Raw genomic sequence first — 18423 nt, 5'->3', positions numbered from 1 at the left:
ACACTTTAGCCTGCTTCCCTAGATGCCATCTCATTACCTAGGTGCGAATATAAAAATTGGCATTAAACTAAATGCCAAACTGAAAATGGATACCGAGTTCTCGGTGATTTCCTCCTTTACAAACTTAAGCACCAAACTGTTCAGCTCTCTTTCTCACTGGACGGCAGAAGATCAGCAGTAGGTGCAATAATGAGATCTAGATTTGATCATTGCAATTCTTTTAACTTGGTATATCTAAATCCCCTCTACAATGACTTCAACCAATTCAAAATCAAGCAGCAAAGTCGATTGCCACAGTACTGTATTTTACTAAAGCCAAGTCAATTCGCGATAAACCACATTAGCCGTCAATCCACCACAGAATACACTTTAAAACAATTTGTCTAGTACTTCGGGTCTTTGTTGAAATGTTCCAGAAGTTTTAAAGGCCATGACCATCAGATATTTACACACCATTTGGTTGTAGCAAACCTATCATTTCAATACATTCTACTATGGAGGGAAATCTTTTGCAATTCTGGCTTCTCACCTTTGAAATAATTTACCCTCAAATTGAAAAAGTAACTTCTCTCACTAAGTTTTAATAAGAACCTGAATACCTTCTCTTTTATCAAAACCAACACAGTAAATGCAGTTTGTTTTCTTTAACTACTTTAGTGCCAGAAGACACAAAGGTGAATGCTGCACTTTATAAATATCCAAAATAAACCACGCAATGCATTTTGAAACAACCACAAGCTCCAATCTTACACCAAAAGAAAGAGCTTTTAAGTTATAGTGCTTCTCACACACACTGAACCAAAGAAGGTTCCTGTGCTTTGCATAAACTGGGTCATGAAACTAGGTATCCTAGTGCAACCATCCAAGATCCCCGTGCAGATTGGAAGATCTGGTGTAGAACCAACATCCTGAATTTTTCTCTTGACCGCCTCGCTCAACTTCTGTATATTTAAAAATCGAAACAAGTTCTTGCGTTGGGATGTACTTCTTGATAAAGAAACAATACAAATACACTATCTGGCTCCTTTGGTGTATTGGAACTGCCATGACCGTTCTTTTCTTCCACAAACATTTACTCATTTGAATCGGTTGGTCCAACAGAACCACCTATATTCACCCTAAAATTTTGAATTTCTTGCTCACCCAGAGGTCTTGTGAGTGATAACCTAGCATGGAATGCTTTGGAGAGTAAATAATGGAAATCGGTGTCAAAATCCTTCTTTTGGCCCCTGGCAGTGGCACAACCTGTGGTAGCCTTAGAACACTGAAATTGGGGACCTCAAAGGTATTAACAATGGCTTGGGGAGGGGGGTAATATTTCTGAAAAGGTGATCCTATTAGCAGCTTAGGAGATGGGTCCTCGCCCGCATCTTAATAGCCAATAAAATGTAAAGCACATCCACTATTCTATTCTAATAGGTCAATAGCTACTGTAGTCATGGTCTAGATCTAGGCCTCATTTATTTTATCATAAATGAAGGCTACAGCAACAATGTCTAAAAAGATAGAGGGCAATATGCGTCTCTCAATTTTGATTTTGAAGAGGTAGGCAGCACAGTCATTGTTGGCAAGTAGTTATTGCTTCATATATCTAGGTCCGATGATGTAATAGGGTTTCTCAACATTCAATTGTCTTGTGACTAAACAGTTTCTGTACAAATGTCCTAGTTAAGGGAGATGTTTTTGTGTTTTATGTGCGGTGCTACGCCCTCTTGTGACCAATCTTGAAGTGGCCAGGCCCAGATGGTCAGACTTGGACGACTCACTGCAGCAAAGAGGTGATGCTGAAGATTAGATCCCTCATTATCAACAGAGGTTCTCTAGAGGGATTCATCTGTACTAATTATCAGCTCAACAATAGATAATTTGCTATTGGAGAATACAAATGTTTAACGAAATCTTGCAAATTTAATTTGCTTTGTTCATAATAAGATTATCAAATCATTATACATACACATAAGACATTGGACAAGACCATGAAAGTAAAAGCTAACAAGACCAAACAGAAAATATTTGAGTTCTCGTCAAATTTTATAGACAAACACTTCTTGTGTTTTCATTCGATGTGGGTTTCTCTTTAAAAAAAATAAAATAAATCCACCTTAATGGTCATCTCCCAAGCCATCCAGGACAGCCCCAATTATCGTTCACTGGGCTTCTAGAGGTCCTTCAGAAGTTCAGTCTTGTCCACAGTCAACGAAGATTTGCATGTTGGGAGATTCCATATCATTTTTTTTTTATTCAACACGTGTTGGGTCTCCACAGGAACATAAACAAGGAGGAGTTCAGTTTAAGCATTGAACCTTTGGACAAACTAACAAACATGTTTATAGTTTGAACAAACATTTCATGCTATATCCATGAAATGTTTGTATAAAGCCACCAAATGCCAAAGGTGTTTAAAAATGGAGAGATAGATTCTCTCCCATACTCTGAAATTTTATCTTTCAATCTTGGAAGAGGTTGAGGAGCAAACACGTAGAGAATATTTACTGAGCGGTTAAAAGAGCGTGGTCTTGTTCAAGAAACTGTCCTCCAAATAAAAGGTCACAATGCTTTATTCTAAATTAACCGGACCCACTAAAGTCATTATGATCACATCCTCGTGTTCCTACCTTAGAGAATGTATTCTCACAACTCTGTGTTGTTTCATGTTTCGTGTGAGATCGGTCCAAGTATTTCCATTAAATGAACCGTGTAAATTGTCATCTTTAAAAAATGCCAGAACTTTGTGCCCGCACCACGAGGATAGACTTGTGATTAGACACGCTCGTCTGTAACAATCATTGCCTACAGCGCAAAGATTAGATCCCGGACACAGATTGTGCACAGCAAGGTAGCAGTATCCATTACAACTAGGATAAGTCGAATAAAGAGGCTTTCCTTTTATGGGCAGAGCAGACTCTTTCGCCCTGTTGCCCCACTTGGAAAGTTTTTCCATCTTGGTAATAAGCATTTCCTTTTAATAGGCTGAGCTATAGTTAAGAGAAAGTCTGAAAGAAATTTGAGGTAGCAGGTTCAGGGGGAGGAGTGCGAGGAACTTTGCAGTGACCCTTCCAGTGCTTGGGCATATGACCCCTCTCATACAAAGAACTGAGCTGGATTTCAGAACCCAAATTATAAACTCTGGCCCATAGAGCAGTTTCTTTCAAATGATAAGGGCAAAGCATGCAATGAAAACTGCATGAGAACATTCTTGATAAGTATCACAGAGAAAGCCGCTCACATATTTCACAACAGTCCCGATTAGGCAGATAAGCAGTTTAAAAGGAGCAAGACCCACTGAACTCTGTGACAGCCTATCCCAGAGAAATAACTAACCAGTCAGCCAAGGCCCAGTTTTATACATTTTTTTAAATGTTAAAAAGTATTAAAACTAGCAGCTCTTCAGAAGACATTGGCAATTATTGTGCAGGAAAAGTGTATGACACTGGAGTAGGAGAAGGATATCCAAAACCACCCACTCATTGGCAGAAGATAGCCCTATATGTATGGGCTAGTAAGATTGTATAATTTGTGCACTATTAAGTATGTACATAGGATTTCCAGGTTTCATTCTCATTAAGCACATGACTATGAATGATCCAACACCAGTACCACCAGACTATACAATTTCATAAATCATATCATCACTGAGTGGGCGAGGGAAATTCACAATAGTGATGCAGATGCCACTCTACCTTGGCTGGTACAAAATTGCCCCAAACACAGCCAAGGAAAAAATATACCACAGACACTACCAACACTTGCTGCTATATACAAGATAGATTCAGGAAACACACGGACAGAGCATGTAAAGCCTAATCAATAGGATGCCAAAAGTTGGCAGTAACCAGATTGTATATCTATCTAGGACAAATAATCTGCAGCCAGGAGCTCCCTAAACTTAAAGTTCATTACATCATCATGAATACCCAAATACAGAAGCACATCAACATATATCACATGGGCGTGGAGGAGATGGGAGAGGCAGAAGGGTAGTGATTCTGAGATGTGGTTGCACCTACTACACGGAACACTATGGTAGGGTGACCTCATATCTACCATGTACATGGCCACAACATCAATAGGCAGCTCTCATATCAGTTGAGTACTTGCATATCACTTACCCGGCAGCGCAGTGAACGTTTGATCAGAAGGTGCTTGTGCCGTGGATGCAACTGGGATGCACAGATTGGCTGGAAGTCTGGCTGCAGCAAACGCTGATGGAGGGTGGTCACTGCACACAAATAAATATGCATCAGACTCCTGTACCATTCAATAGAAAGGGTGCAGGCATGAAACTATAATAAAACTGTACAGATCAGGACCTCAATACACATGCAGTCAAATGAAGCATTGCATGACAAATTACTGATAGTTCACAAAGTGAGTGTCTCGAAGAAAGATTTACATTTATATGTATTTATTTATTTTTCACATTTTTATAGCGCACTGTTACCCGGAGGTGTCCTGGCGCTGATTGGCAGTAGTGTGTGTGGGCAGAGGGATTAGTGTGTGAAGAGCCACGTCTTCAACGCTCTCCTAAAGGAAAGGAGGTCCGGCATTTGTCTGAGGATCAGCGGCAGTGCGTTCCATGCCTTTGCTGCACCCAGGGAAAAGCTCCTGCCCCCCCAACGAGCTTTCCTAACTCTGGGGACAACTACCAGTCCCTGCTCAGCTGACCTCAGCGATCTTGTCGGTCTGTGCCATTGGAAGAGTGGGGTCATGCAGTGGGGCCCTAGGCCATTCAGAGCCTTAAAGGCTACGCATAGAGATTTAAAAGTGATTCTTTTACGAACTGGTAGCAAGTGTAGCTTCAACAGGTCCCGTGATACCGAGGCAAATTTAGGTGTACCTGTGATAAAGCGGGCTGCTGCGTTCTGCAGAATTTGGAGTTTATTAAGAAGCCCCTGTTGGGCATTCAGCAGTAGGCTGTTACAGTAGTCCAGTCGGGACATCACCAATCCTGTTACCACTGTCTTCTTGTGCTCGTCGGCAAGAAACGGCAGGACTTTCCGGATGGTTTTTAGTACATAGTGGGTTGCTGAGGTAAGCGCATTAATTTGGGGCCTGAAGGACAGTGAATCGTCCATCAGTACACCCAGGTTTTTGACCTTCGGGACCGGAGATGGGGAGGTACCCATTTCCTTCGGCCACCAACGTGGGGACCAGAAGTTGTCTCTGGACCCGAAGAACAACACTTCAGTTTTAGCTGAATTCAACTTGAGGCAATTTTCTGCCATCCAGTTGCTGACTTCCCGCATGCAGCCTCTGAACCTATCTGCTGTACTATCGGTTTCCCCCGGTAGCAGTGACACCACTATCTGAGTGTTATCTGCGTACGATGTTATGTTGAAGCCAAAGGATCTGATAATTGGTGCCAGGGTGGAGACGTACACATTAAAAAGAGTAGGACTCAGGGAGGACCCCTGAGGGACTCCGCAGGGGAGCACAAAAGGGTCTGATTCAAAGTCCCCCAGCGCCACCTTCTGAGTCCTGCTGGAAAGGAAGGCATGCAGGATTTTAAGCGCCTTTCCTTGAATCCCGCTGGCCCTTAGCCGGTCCACAAGTATCTTATGGTGGACCGTATCAAAGGCTGCGGACAGATCCAGCAAGATGAGGGCGGCTCTGCCCCCTGCATCCATCACTGTTCTCACGTCCTCAACTGATTTAATCAGTGCAGAATCGGTGCTGTGCCCCGCCCGGAATCCATGCTGAGATGGATCCAGGCTCTGGCCTGCCCCCAGGAAGGTGCTCAGCTGTGTGTTTAAGATGCCCTCCATAACTTTCGCCGGAAGGGGCAGCCTGGCAATTGGCCGAAAGTTATTCAGATCCGTCACATCTAGATTGGGTTTCTTCAGCAGGGGTAGAATGGAGGCTTGTTTCCAGCGCGCGGGAAACTCCCCACTGTCCAACATAGCATTAAACAATGGAGTGAGATCTGCGGCCAAGGGGGCTAGTTTGGCCACAATGGCCGGACAGGGGTCATTAGGGGAGTCCGATTTTATCCTTTGTAGTCGGTTCCCCACCTCCTCCGCCCTAATGGGGGAGAAGTTGAGTAACAACGCTTTGTACACACAATACAGCACGAGACTGGGTATAGTGGAGCCAAAGTCTTTTGAGATCTTCTTGCTCTGCAATGGAGAGATACAATCAGAGCACAAATACTATTAACCTCACAAAGGTAGCTACCCTAGCAGCAGTTTTTTTTAATTCAGGTGTGAATGGCACACACCTCACCCTGCACATTTACGATGAGAGAAAATATATTTTTTGCCTATTTCAGGGGTTTTACTCTTTAGATTTAAAACACTTCGTTGCAACTTTTTTGCTACAAGACAAACGGGCTGCAAATAAACATCTGTGCATAGTTTAGTTTCACTGATGGAGTAAGTGGACTTCTCTGTTGTAGTGGTGTAATCATTGTAAATCGGTAAGGGACGATGAGACAGGTACACTTTTTCCAAAGTAGAATGGCTGACTGGGCAAAGGGTTCCACGAGGGTGTGGGTAAGTGTCGGGTTTGGGGGGGAATGAAATCACTGAACTTTGGAGTGTTTTATTAACTTGGTGAGGAGGTAGTGAAGGAGATCACTGACTGGGTTGACAACAGGGGGTGGGTAGGAGGTGGCTGTTGCAACAAGGTAATCAATGACAGAAGTCATCGGGGAGATGGACATGGCGCAGCAGATGGAGAGACAGTCACAGTTTTTTCCTTTACGCGAGATAGAAACCATGTAGAACACAAGACCGGTAAGGTGGTGCATCTGCCAAACTCAGGGTAGACCGGAGAAGGAAGTAGGTCAAGTAGGTCCCACCAGTGCAGACTAAAGGAAAAGAATGTCAAAAAGGGGTTGAACATCTAAATAGATGCTTCAAAAACCAGACCAATCATGCAGGACAGATATGCAAAAATCTCGTACCCTCAGTCAGATTAATGGGCCGTGTGTAATAGTCTTCAGGCAATGGCTCCACTTCATCCACGGCCTGTGCAGGTTCCACCTTGATTTCTTTCTGGTCCTCTCCTTCTTTTAGCCTATTACAATGTGAAGTTTGGTAACAAAAAATGTTAAACTGGTGAGCAAGTCTTTTTTGATATTCCTTCAGTTACCAAGCTGGAGAGAGCATGCAAGTCCTGGAGTTTGAAGATGGAGTAAATCGCTTATCTAATGAGATGAATACGTTGGGCCCCCTAGTTGGCTGGCTAAAGTGAGAGGGTTGGAGCAGGCCATTCTAACCACAAGAAGGCAATCACATACACTACACTACAGTTCTATAAAGCATTAACTGGACAGGCTCTCAATACAGGAATGATGCCACATTCCACACTTAAAAGTAGCTCAGGGAATGGAAGAAATTATGACCAATGCGTTTATTGTAGGCCTGAACATTCAACACCACAGGAAAAAAGGTAACCTCATAGGAGATTACGGATGGGTGTGAGACAGGTGACGCGGCAAAGTTATTTTGACTTCAGTGTTCTTACTTCTCCTGTCCTGGTAAGAATTAAAAAAAAAAAAAAAGGGGGTAGAGGGTGTACAGCAGACTTTAATGGCATGATGGGAGTCTAGAAATTACAACAGTTAAGATTCACTTTCCTAAGCGAACTCCCTGGACTAACATGCATATAAGAATATAGATTATTTTAAACTCACGAGAGTCCAACAAGCGAAGTGATAGGAGCCCCAGACCGCTGGCGCTGGAGCCTGGTTCCTCGTCCATACTTGTCCTATGGAGGAGATACATCCACAAGACATGGCTTGTCAGGTCAAAAGCAGCAAACAAATACTAGTATCTCACAAACTGAAGGCAGCATTCATCTCTTTGCAAAAATAGTACATAACAGCAAGCATTGACAAGGCCAATAGATTTCTCTTTGTAGACCCATTAGCTTGGCCAATGAGTGTTGCTGATACTGTGCGGCATCTAGAAAAAACTAAATGCTTTTTGCTACTGCTTTGCAGAACCGTCACTGAAAAACAAAAAAAAGAAGAAAATGCATCATTTTGCTGTTGGGCATGTGTGAGTAAATATCCATGTGCATGACTTCTATGTCAGGACCCGGTGGCGAGGATTAGGCTTGTCCCTCTTCACTTTTATTATAATTAGATTACTCCAGCAGCCATTTTTAAGTTTGTAAAATTCATTTAAAAACGGCATCTCTCATGAACACTAGGGAGCGACATCAACATATTTCAACCAATCACAACAGTCCTTTTTATAACGTCCCACGTTGCCAGTCTAGATTCCTCTTTTTTCGTTGTTCCAGCAGCAATCAGATAAGTGTCCTTTGTTTTCTTTGATTTACCTTGGCAATTGTGAGCGCCGCTGGAGTTTTTCGCTCTGCGGCCGCTCTTGCTGGTGTGTAATTGCCTGTCATTATCGCCGTGGGAGCCCTCGCTCCTACGCGTCTGATTTCCATTAAGGCTCGTTGACACGCGGTGCGGGCTTCCGACCGGCAGGGGGCCCGCGTTATTGATTTACGTGCACAGCGCATCCTCTACCCCCCCGGAAGCCGGAACATGTCAGTTTCTGTCATTTACGCATTGTTCCGGCTATGGGTACCAGACACAGGGGAAGGTTTGCAAGCATGCGAGCATCCCAAGAGTTTGAAAGTGACAGAATACACATATGAGCTGATAGATATGTTTATCAGCTGATTCTACACTCTCGTAGTGGTTAATTATACGAGCCGGTGCCTGAAGGGAAAATAACCTACGGGGGGGGGGAAGGTATTTTCACTGTAAAAGGGACACCCCAGGCACTTTTTACCCCATAGAACCATAAGGGGCAGTCCCTGCATTAATCTATTTGTCTTTAAGACTTTAACCCCTCAATTTACTGTGGGAATCTTTTTCCCTCAACTAATTTGACCTCATGGAGTATGAGGAGACTGGGAACTATATGGAAGAGGAGGAGGTTACCTACCTTCCTGTAGATGACCAGTTTTGCGAGGTCATGGATGCATCCATCCTCGGGCTGTGACGCAGGTGGTGGCCCCCCCCAGAAGAAGAGACTGGTGGCACTCCAGGCGCAGTGCCAGCAACCCCTCAAAGTGAGGGAAAATTCTAATGGGCCCCTGGCCCCCCCTACCTCCTGGGCAGGGGTCTAACCCACCTAGCGTCCCTCCCCAGAGTGTGGAGAAGAACAAGCGCATGGACGACCCTGGGGTTAATTTAGTCTGTTTCGCACGCCTTAAGAAGGCCTTTTTAGATGCCCAACCCATCTTAGATGCCCAGACAGTTAGTTCCGCTCTCACCTCTGCAGACTGACTTAGGGGACGGAGATGACTCACCCAAAATTTCCGATGGGGATGGTTCTAGACCATGGCGCCCAACGGCCAACTCCCTGGGAGGGTCAGACCTCCCTGCGGACACCAATTCCACCGCCCACGGGGATTTGTTAAACCAAGATGATCTCCTGCACCCTAGAACAGCAGAATGGTGTCCGGCTCCCAAAGTGGCAGCCTACATGGCCAGTCGGCTCAGGAAGCCCTTGGATAAGGAGTTGAGGGCTTGCCTCAAGGCAGAATGTCCCCGTCCCGCCATGGAAGGGAAAGTGGCCACGACGCCAGAGATAGACCCCAAAATGGCCACTTTTCTCGCTAAATTTGTCCGAGATCCTAAAAAAGGCTTTGATCGCTCTTGGCTTTCATGCCAGGATACCTCCTGGATATCGCAGGCCCCCTGGGAAAGATCATGGCTATGGCGGAGGACGCGAAAACCTCCGACTACCTCATATTCCCAGAGGTACTGTCCAACTGGGCCCAATGGGTCATAATATTTCTGGGGAACGCAAACTGCGCAATCTCCACAGAGGCGTAGGTCACTACTCATTAAGATTGACCCCAAATTGGGGGAGCTCTCCACATTGGAGGCAGGGACGATAGCCTAAGGAAATTTGTTCAGAGACCCATTTATAAAAGGTGTTCTTTATCTTCCAATCTTGTATTTAAGATTTGTTCGGTCTATGCGAGTAATTTAGATGATCCCGGGGTGATAAATTATGTTCATCAAGAATTAGCGCACTGGCCACTCCCGATAATTCTATGCGGTGACCTAAATCTAAATCTGCCCAGTATCTGGGACTCCGACAAATCTTGGAGCTATGAGGTAAGAAAGTCCAAAGTTTTTCGGGCTTTGTACAACTTAGTAAATACTCATGGCTTAAAAGACGTTTGGGCTTATTCAAAGCCTGATCAGAATGGCTTTACCTTCTTCTCAGCTCCTCATCGGTCATTAGCAAGACTGGATTATTTTTTTGTTTCCTCTGCTTTAATTCATGATTGCTCTATTGATGTCGCCCCCGATTACTGTCGGATCACAATCCTCTCAAATTAAACCTAGAGGGTTGGGGCAATCAGGGACCAGGCTCGATCTGGACTTTTGAAAAGGCTCTTCTATATGATAGCAATTATCGAGAACATATGGCTGGTTGCATACGGGAATTTTTGGGTATAAATATCGGGACTGCATCTGTAATGGTGGTCTGGGATACCCTTAAAAGCAGGTATTGGGGGGGGGGGGGGGGGGACGACATTACGCTTCTCAATCAGAAAGAATAAAAAGGAAAAGATACAAATTGATTTATTACATCGGCAGATGATAGAAGCAGAAAAAAAACTAATACAGGCGGTTCAGGCAGGCTTAGGATTAGAAGAGGCACAGACATTGGTCGCGGCCACCAAATCAGAGATGGGGGCTGTTTTAGCAGAAAAAATAGTTAGTAAATCAAGAGAGAAATGCTATGAGTGGAGCGAGCGCATTGGACATCAGCTCGCTATTTCCACTAGACAAAGGACAACTGCAAATACTAGCACATCTATTAATACAGATATTGATGGGCTTATTACTGATTAAAAAAAAATAGAGGAAGCCTTTAGGAAGTTTTATGAAAAGTTATATTTAGAAGAGATAAGAGGATCATCAGAAGACATAGATATGAAGATCAGAGAATATTTAGAGGGAATACCGATAGCTAAATTGAACGATGACACACATGACGTACTGGAAAATTCTCCTACTTGGGAGGAGATCGCAGCTGCACTGGCCAGCCTCCCGGATGGCAAAGCCTCTGGGATGGATAGTATACCAGTTGAATTCTACAAAGTCTTCTCGGAACAAATAAAAGATCTCTTTACAAATGTAGTAAGGTCCATTTTCGAGGGGACCTCTCCACCGAATTCCTGGTCATCAGCCAAAATTGTGATATTTCCCAAGAAGGATAAATCACCCCTGGAGATGGCATCCTATAGACCTATAACATTAATACGGACTCTAAAAAAAATTCTAAAATTATTGCCATGAGAATATCTACAAATATTGAGCCATTAGTATCCAAGTGGCAACATGGATTTATTAAAAAAAAAAAAAAGGCACCACCGAACATGTCTGCCGGACTATTACTCTATTTGATGCCGCCGAGGTGACAGGAGACCCGATCTCGCTAATTCTTCTTGATGCTGAAAAGGCATATGATCGGGTCTCCTGGCAATTCCTCTGGGCCATCATGCGGCATATTGGTTTTGGAGTAAGAATCATCCAGGCCATACAGGCATTGTACGAGAATCCAACAGCCAAAGTATACATTAACGGTCAGTTGACAGAACAAATAAAGATAACTAGAGGAAAGAGGCAGGGGTGTCCCTGCTCGCCTCTACTCTTCGCCCTCTATATTGACCCTTTAATAAGAAGAATCAAAGCTAATTCCTCAATCCCATCAGTTGTTAGGTTTGGTATAGACACAAAGATTATGGCCTATGCTGACGACATTGCCATAGTCACTCCGGAACCTGAGCTTGCTATCAGGGCTCTGGAACAAGAAGGTCAAGTATTTGGATTGATCTCTGGTTACGCCCTCAACAGAACAAAAACGCAGATCGTTGTTAACAAAAAAATAACCTGGGTAGACAAAAGAATTACTAAGAAAGCAAAATACCTTGGAGTTAACATCGTTCCAGACCTTGATACTCTGGTAATAGAAAATTTGACCCCCCTCGCTACCGATATGAGAAAATCACTTTGGAAAATTGATAATCTACATTTAACTATTGTGGGAAGATGTAATGTTTTAAAAATGACATATTTCCCTAAATTATTTTATTTTTTTCGTACAATCCCGCATGTTAATAATAGACGTATACTCTTAGTTTTTGAACAAATTTTCTCTCAGTTTATTTGGGCATACACGCAGCCGAGAAGGGCCTTTAATCTTCTTTCCTTATCCATGTAGAGGGGAGGCTGGGCTCTTCCCCAATTAAAAATTATATTACTGGGCTGCTTCTCTACAACATTGCTGTGAATTAATGCATGAGGATTATACCTCCAGCCCGTCAGGCCTGCCCTCTACCTATGCTTTGCTCTTAGAGGAAAACGTAAGGGGGTGTCTGTGGCGCCAGTTGGAATATAGCTATTATAAGCGAGTTAAATTTAAGACGATGATCAGTGTCTATCAGGTCTTTCGCAATATTCGCAAAGTATTTGGAATGGATAAGCTAAATCATTATACCCCGATAAGAAATAATGATAACTTGCCACTAATATTTAAAAGTGCATATTTGCGACAATGGCATCTCGCGGGTATTTGCAGATTAGGAGATTTGTATAGTGCTGGCCGTACTCTGTCATTCGAGGCACTGAAAACTGGTTTTAATTTAAGTAATGATCAGATATTTCAGTATAATGCCATTACGAATTATTTATCAAAGAAAACTGGGGGGCCCGCCGGGTTTGCAGCGGTAGGCCTTATAGACAAACTGCTTGGCTCTAAAATATCGAGGATAGGAGATATCTACTGTATTTTGAATGAACAAAGACCAGATGATTTAAGTAAAATAGATGCTAAATGGCAGTCGAAATTAAATATTCTACCTAACGTTTTCTGCTCTGCTTTGAGCCTAGCACGAACATATCTGCTATCCCCTAAATTACAAGCACAATTCTACAAGACGGGATATTTTATGTATATAACTCCTAATAGGATTGCCAAATGGGCAATCGGTCTTGGAACTACTTGTCCTCGGTGTACAGAATATAGCGCGGACTCTGTGCATATGTTCGCTACATGCCCAAAACTTGAGCCACTACTGAAAGAGGTACAACTGTTTTTAAGTCGAACTCTCTTCAGACATTCAACTTATGCCAACTACCATTATGCTAGGGCTATATGATCGACTTGATCTTAAAGAAGGGGATGCATTGTTGTTCGTTGCAATGACTATCCTGCAGATATGCATTGCTATACATTGGAAAGATCTGAATCCCCCGTCATTCGGCCAATGGCAAGCTAGATTTTTTGCCACTTATAGGTTGGAGAGAGCAGTTTACGCTAAAAGGAAAGAAGGGCAAGAGAAAAGGGCTTGGTGGTCTGGGACCCTTTGACTAGATGGCTAGATATTTTTAATACTCAAGATGTATAATGCACTTTATTTATTTTTTTATTTATTTTTTATTTTATTTTTTTTCCTTTCTTTTTCTCCTACATGTCTGATTTCTTCCTTCCTCCCTCTTTTCCCCGCTCCTTGTCTGGCCTATTTACATCCCTGCTCTCCTTTCCTAGATCAGAAAGATATATTCTATTTTTGTATTTATATTGAATGACTGTGCCTTAAATATAATATGCCCCTCTTATTCACTCTTCTTTTTTATTTTCTCTCTCCTGTTTTCTTTTTCTTTGGACCGGGGGGGGGGGGGGGGGGGGGGGGGATGCTGTGAAAAGATTAATTAATTGACTTGTAATGTGTTGGTAAAGAAAAAATAAAAAAAATAAAAAAAACACGAAAAGCATTTGTCTTCTTTGATCAGACCCCCTCCTCCCGCTCACCCTGCCCCGACTGACATCAAAATTTCCATGGTGGCTATAGAACCAAAACACGCAAGTATTTCAAAGTACATTTCCACAAGTTATTCAAGTTGCCATATACCATTCTTACCAAGGCAGACTAAAATAAAATTAAAAAAGGCCTCAGAGGTACTCTTCGACGCCATGTTTGTTTATGTGATTGAGTATAGCAAGCAACTTACCGCCACATGAATAGTATGTTGCTGTGCAGTACCCCAAATTATACAGCAGGTGGCAAGAGAGAAAAAAAACAACACACAGCAGTAAGAAAAAAAGCAAGCAGGCATCTGGCCCATAGCAGTTAATCACAAAACGTGCAAAGCTGGCATTGTTCTAGGTCAGGGGCGCTTAGTGTCGAACCAGGCCTACAGACTACATTATTTATGGTGGCACTACTGTGGGTTTCTCCGCAACAGCGTGCCTGGACGGATCCTATAGAGCATTTATCCTCACTGCCCGCAACAACTGCACTCACTCCCCTTCACTCATCTGTAGACCCCCCAAAGACTTTTACTCCGGCTTGGTTTCCTCTATTAACGTCTGAAGGTTACCCTTCTTTGATTCTGGACGGCCTCTTTCATTTACTATGGCTGGCTATAGAGCGCCACTCGCCTATTGTTCCAAAGGATTATATTGTGGACCTGTCATGGCTGCCTGTATCAAGTGCCTTCCGTGGGCCAACCCTTTGTCTCCCAGGAGGCATTCCACAGAGACCTTCTCAATGAGAAAGAACACTGAATTTGATGTAAATTGGATGTTTCATCTCACTCTTTTTTATTAACTGGTTTGACAGCATCTGTCACCAGACGAATGTAATTAACCTAAAAAATTATTTTTTAGGAGTACCAGAGAGAGGGACTTTGGTTCTGCCCACACATTGTGGCACCCAGGAGTACATGCGATTGGGCAGAAGTTGTGTGCTTCCAAAGAAAAAAGTGCATCCCCTCCACACACCTGTGTATTATTTGCTAGTGCAAAGTAATACCTGCTATACAAAGTCCAACATCAGGCAAACCCATTTTCTTTAAATTTGGTTGTCACACAAAATAATCCTGGATGAAGGTTTTTGGGTCACAGAAGTCTCACCGAAAATGCCAATGGCATATAGGCCCGGCGTCGCACCAGCTTCTTGCGGTCCCGCTCCAACTTCTCCTTCTGTGCCAACTGCTGATAGTACTCCACTAGTTTATTGATCTGTAGGGAACAAGAGCACATTAGGGCAGACAGACGAGCACAAGGTAGGCCAAGGTACAACTGCAATCAGAGGAGCAACACAGCACAATGCATCAGAACAGACAACGGAAAATGCTCAGCCAGCGAACTGATGTGCTAGTACAGTTTACCTATAAGGGATTTTATCAAATTACTCTTACAATGTCAGCATACCGTAGTGTTGAAGTCGCAGGTGCTTGAATTAAAGATAATGCATGTTTTGTTCACAAGTACCAAAGATGTATTGAGGAATAGGACTCTTATGATTAGCGATATAAATAAACACACACACACACACACACACACACACACACACACACACACACATGGCCCTATATCAAAGTTGCTTCTTGTTGCCAGATCTGCAGATGTTTGCACACAAAATAAAGATCAAATAAAACTCACAAAAAGATCAAATAAAACTCACAAAAAGATCAAATAAAACTCACAAAAAGATCAAATAAAACTCACAAAAAGATCAAATAAAACTCACAAAAAGATCAAATAAAACTCACAAAAAGATCAAATAAAACTCACAATGTCTGTATTGTGTTTCTTTGTGGACAGTTATGGGAGTTTGTCCGAAAAGATTTTAACTCCCTTCAGAATACTGTATAATTTGTTTTAAGCTACAGGAGTGCCAATATTAGGATTTCCTTTTCACTTTAATATATTTTTTGTAATACAACAGCGTTAAGTCCTAGGCTGCTCTCGATGAAAAGAAGAGGCATGGAAAACAATGAGTACTTGACTGGGAAAACGGTTTCTTGGAGTGGACTGTAATGAATAGGTCTGATGATACATCAGCCAGAGGTACTTTGAACGCAGATATTCACCATCCTCTTAAAGCATGCACCACAACATGGTACGCGCACACAGTTTGAGCATGTAGTCGAGAACGTACCTCCTGGAAAGTTTATCACAGCAACATCTACTTTCTCTGGCGGGTTGGCACCTTCAGAAGAAGGGTGCATGGTGATGAACAGAACCAACCTGTTAGGAGCACTAATAAGCGTTGCCCTGACATGTCCCATTTAAGACGCGCCGATGCACACAATGTAACCAAATGTTTCCTCACTTACCCTTTGTGTGTGCGGATTATCAGGCTCCTGCCAACCTCCACTGGCTGAAAAACAACAGCAGACATTTTCATATCACGTTCACTGTAATCAATGTATTTATTATACAACAAACAGAAAAGGTTTATATTTCCAATCCAGTCGGTGCGCAAACCAGGTAACGTCCTAGCTGTGGACATGCTGCACTCATTACCATCAGCAGAAAAGAAATACAAATTACTGCAGCAAAACTAACCTCAATACATATTTGGTAACTATGATGAACTAAGATGGCTGTGGAGTGGAACAGATGTTCCTAACAAGACGACAGCTTAGACACCACCATCCATACTCCTCTAAGGGTAACTGAAAAGAGACAGTAAAACAGACCAGGAGAATCGACACTCTAGATCCTCTAGTAATAGACAATACACAAAGACACACGTTACAGCAATCAACCCAAGAGTAGACATACACAAACCAATCAGCAATAATCCCATAGAAGCAATCCAAGTAAAATCTAACAAGCCGCCCAATAGGCACACATTAAATGCTAATGCCTCCACAACCTTACAAATCACTGATCTATCGGAAACAGCAACCAACAATCAGTATCCTAAGGCGACAAATCACACAACCAATTTTAATACAGGACATGTCCTTTAGAGCAAAAAAATGACTGAAAGAACGAAAGATAAACAAACTGCCAGAAGATTAACCTCCCAACTTAACGATCCACATGTCAGCAGTCCTGCTACAAAAACACCAACTCTCACCATCAGAAAAGGACTTAGAAATGCTCATGGCCCAGACAGACAGGATAGCTACCACATGCAAAACGCTATTCGGAACATGAAGAATACGCTACTGCTCTCAGAAAGGTCTCTCTCAAAAATTATCCAGAGTCAAAAATCGGCACACAATCTCCACAATAAGCTCCACACAACCCCACTGCCTCTTTCCAATAGGATTTACCGCCCACGTATCTTCCTTAGATATTTGTCGGACATAGAAATCCAAAACCTACTACTTTCTTTCGATACGACTTCCAACCTACCCGAAAAGATAAGCGACCAGAAGATTCAGGTGGGCCCAATTAATGTCAACAGAATATCACATACAAATCAAGGGAAAACAAAACTGTAATACTCTGAAAGAAAAAATGCAAAAATCGGCACACAATCTCCACAATAAGCTCCACACAACCCCACTGCCTCTTTCCAATAGGATTTACCGCCCACGTATCTTCCTTAGATATTTGTCGGACATAGAAATCCAAAACCTACTACTTTCTTTCGATACGACTCCCAACCTACCCGAAAAGATAAGCGACCAGAAGATTCAGGTGGGCCCAATTAATGTCAACAGAATATCACATACAAATCAAGGGAAAACAAAACTCTAATACTCTGAAAGAAAAAATGCGAAGACGAGAGGGGTCAGACTCCAATTCTGACCTAGAAAACCCTACAAAAAAGATCTCAGGCCTACTTATCAACTGCTGCTCAGCAATGAAACATGCCGCTGACATTGCCGACCTAATCATGAATCAAGATACTGACGTGGCTATTCTAACTGAAACATGGCTATCTGAATCATCCTCCCCATGCCTAGACTTAATGGTGCCACCTAACATTGTAAGACTAGATAGGCTAAACAAAACGGGAGGAGTGGCCTGCATCCACAGATCAAACATCACCATCTCCAAAGTTCTCTCAGACCCTATAGACTTATGTGAATACCTGGTGCTCACAGCACGATTCACAGACAACCAAGTGTACAAATTACACGCATTCTATCACCACCCAGTCAAAAACCTAACTTTCATAGACCATCTAATGGAAATTATTACAACAAACTCAGAACCCCACTCCAATGATATTTTCCTGGGAGACTCCAAGCTTCACTGGAACGACATCCAAGATAATTAGGTCAACATTCTGAAAGAATTCCTAGCAAACCACTCACAAGTACAAGCATGTGCCCTACCAACACACTCCAAAGGAGCCACACTAGACTGGATCATCTCCAAAGAAAATACGACCCAAGCAATCTCCAAAGAAAATACGACCCAAGCAATCTCCAAAGAAAATACGACCCAAGCAATCTCAATCGTACCTTGTGACTGGTCCGATCACCACCTCATCACTTTCCAAAACCCCATAAAAAAAGAAAACAATCTCGCAACCTATCAACCCCAAACATTGGGTGAGACACTAGAGACCTGAACTCGGAGACTCTAACAATGCAAGGCGAGAAAGAACTGCAACCCCCTTCTGAACTAACGGACGTTAGCGAACTTACAGACTACTACAATCGTACAATATCTAAAA

At 42.8% G+C, this 18423-nt stretch overlaps 1 protein-coding gene across 4 annotated transcripts in view; it reads right to left on the bottom strand.

Moving 5' to 3' along the window:
• DCTN4 (dynactin subunit 4) overlaps positions 1–18423 on the bottom strand; it is a 117827-nt gene that overhangs the window by 32646 nt on the left and 66758 nt on the right. For 2 of the 4 annotated variants that reach the window (XM_085617702.1, XM_085617700.1), the window contains exons 4-9: positions 16115–16158; positions 14907–15014; positions 14003–14023; positions 7637–7710; positions 6905–7017; positions 4110–4219 (exon numbers count right to left, since the gene is read on the bottom strand). In XM_085617702.1, coding sequence (XP_085473828.1) covers positions 4110–4219; positions 6905–7017; positions 7637–7710; positions 14003–14023; positions 14907–15014; positions 16115–16158 — 470 coding nt within the window. The remainder of the gene's footprint in view (positions 1–4109; positions 4220–6904; positions 7018–7636; positions 7711–14002; positions 14024–14906; positions 15015–16114; positions 16159–18423) is intronic. The other 2 variants (XM_085617703.1, XM_085617701.1) reach the window with 1 other exon arrangement.

The sequence above is a fragment of the Triturus cristatus genome, chromosome 7, assembly GCF_964204655.1.
Source record: "Triturus cristatus chromosome 7, aTriCri1.1, whole genome shotgun sequence".
Lineage (NCBI taxonomy): Eukaryota > Metazoa > Chordata > Amphibia > Caudata > Salamandridae > Triturus > Triturus cristatus.
Note: the sequence above shows the minus strand (reverse complement) of the source record. Positions and strands in the feature narration are given on the sequence as shown.